At 68.7% G+C, this 371-nt stretch overlaps 1 protein-coding gene across 1 annotated transcript in view; it reads right to left on the reverse strand.

The window, feature by feature from the left end:
• Window positions 1-76: 76 nt before the first annotated feature.
• GRB7 (growth factor receptor-bound protein 7) overlaps window positions 77-371 on the reverse strand; it is a gene marked incomplete at its 5' end in the record, with an annotated part of 2,925 nt that continues 2,630 nt past the window's right edge. The window contains 2 exons of the mRNA XM_009993417.1: window positions 77-223; window positions 297-367. Of these exons, the coding sequence (XP_009991719.1) occupies window positions 77-223; window positions 297-367 (218 nt within the window). The remainder of the gene's footprint in view (window positions 224-296; window positions 368-371) is intronic.

Consider the following 371-nt stretch of genomic DNA (forward strand, 5'->3'; position numbering starts at 1 on the left):
GTGCCAAACCGGGTCAGCGGTACCCGGCTGTGCCGAACCGGGTCAGCAGTGCCCGGCCGTGCCCGCAGAGCCGGGCTCAGAGGGCCACGCAGGTGCAGTAGTGGCGCAGCTTGCAGGGCAGGATCCCGCGGTTGATCTGGTGGAACTCCACGAGCTGGATCAGGTCGGCGAAGCGGGTCTGCCCGTCGTCCATGGTGAAGTAGAGCCGTCCCTCCTCCTCGCTCTGTCGGGGTTGCACGGGTCAGGACCCCTCTCACCCAGCCCCCCCAGCCGCCCCCCGGCCCCCTGGCACTCACGGGCAGGATGAGATAGTGTTTGACTCGCTGCAGGTGGCACAGGGACCGGACGAAGGCCTTGGGGTTGCGGTGGGT

Source organism: Chaetura pelagica, unplaced genomic scaffold (assembly GCF_000747805.2).
Source record: "Chaetura pelagica isolate M959 unplaced genomic scaffold, ChaPel_1.0 scaffold1160, whole genome shotgun sequence".
NCBI classification, from domain to species: Eukaryota; Metazoa; Chordata; class Aves; order Apodiformes; family Apodidae; genus Chaetura; species Chaetura pelagica.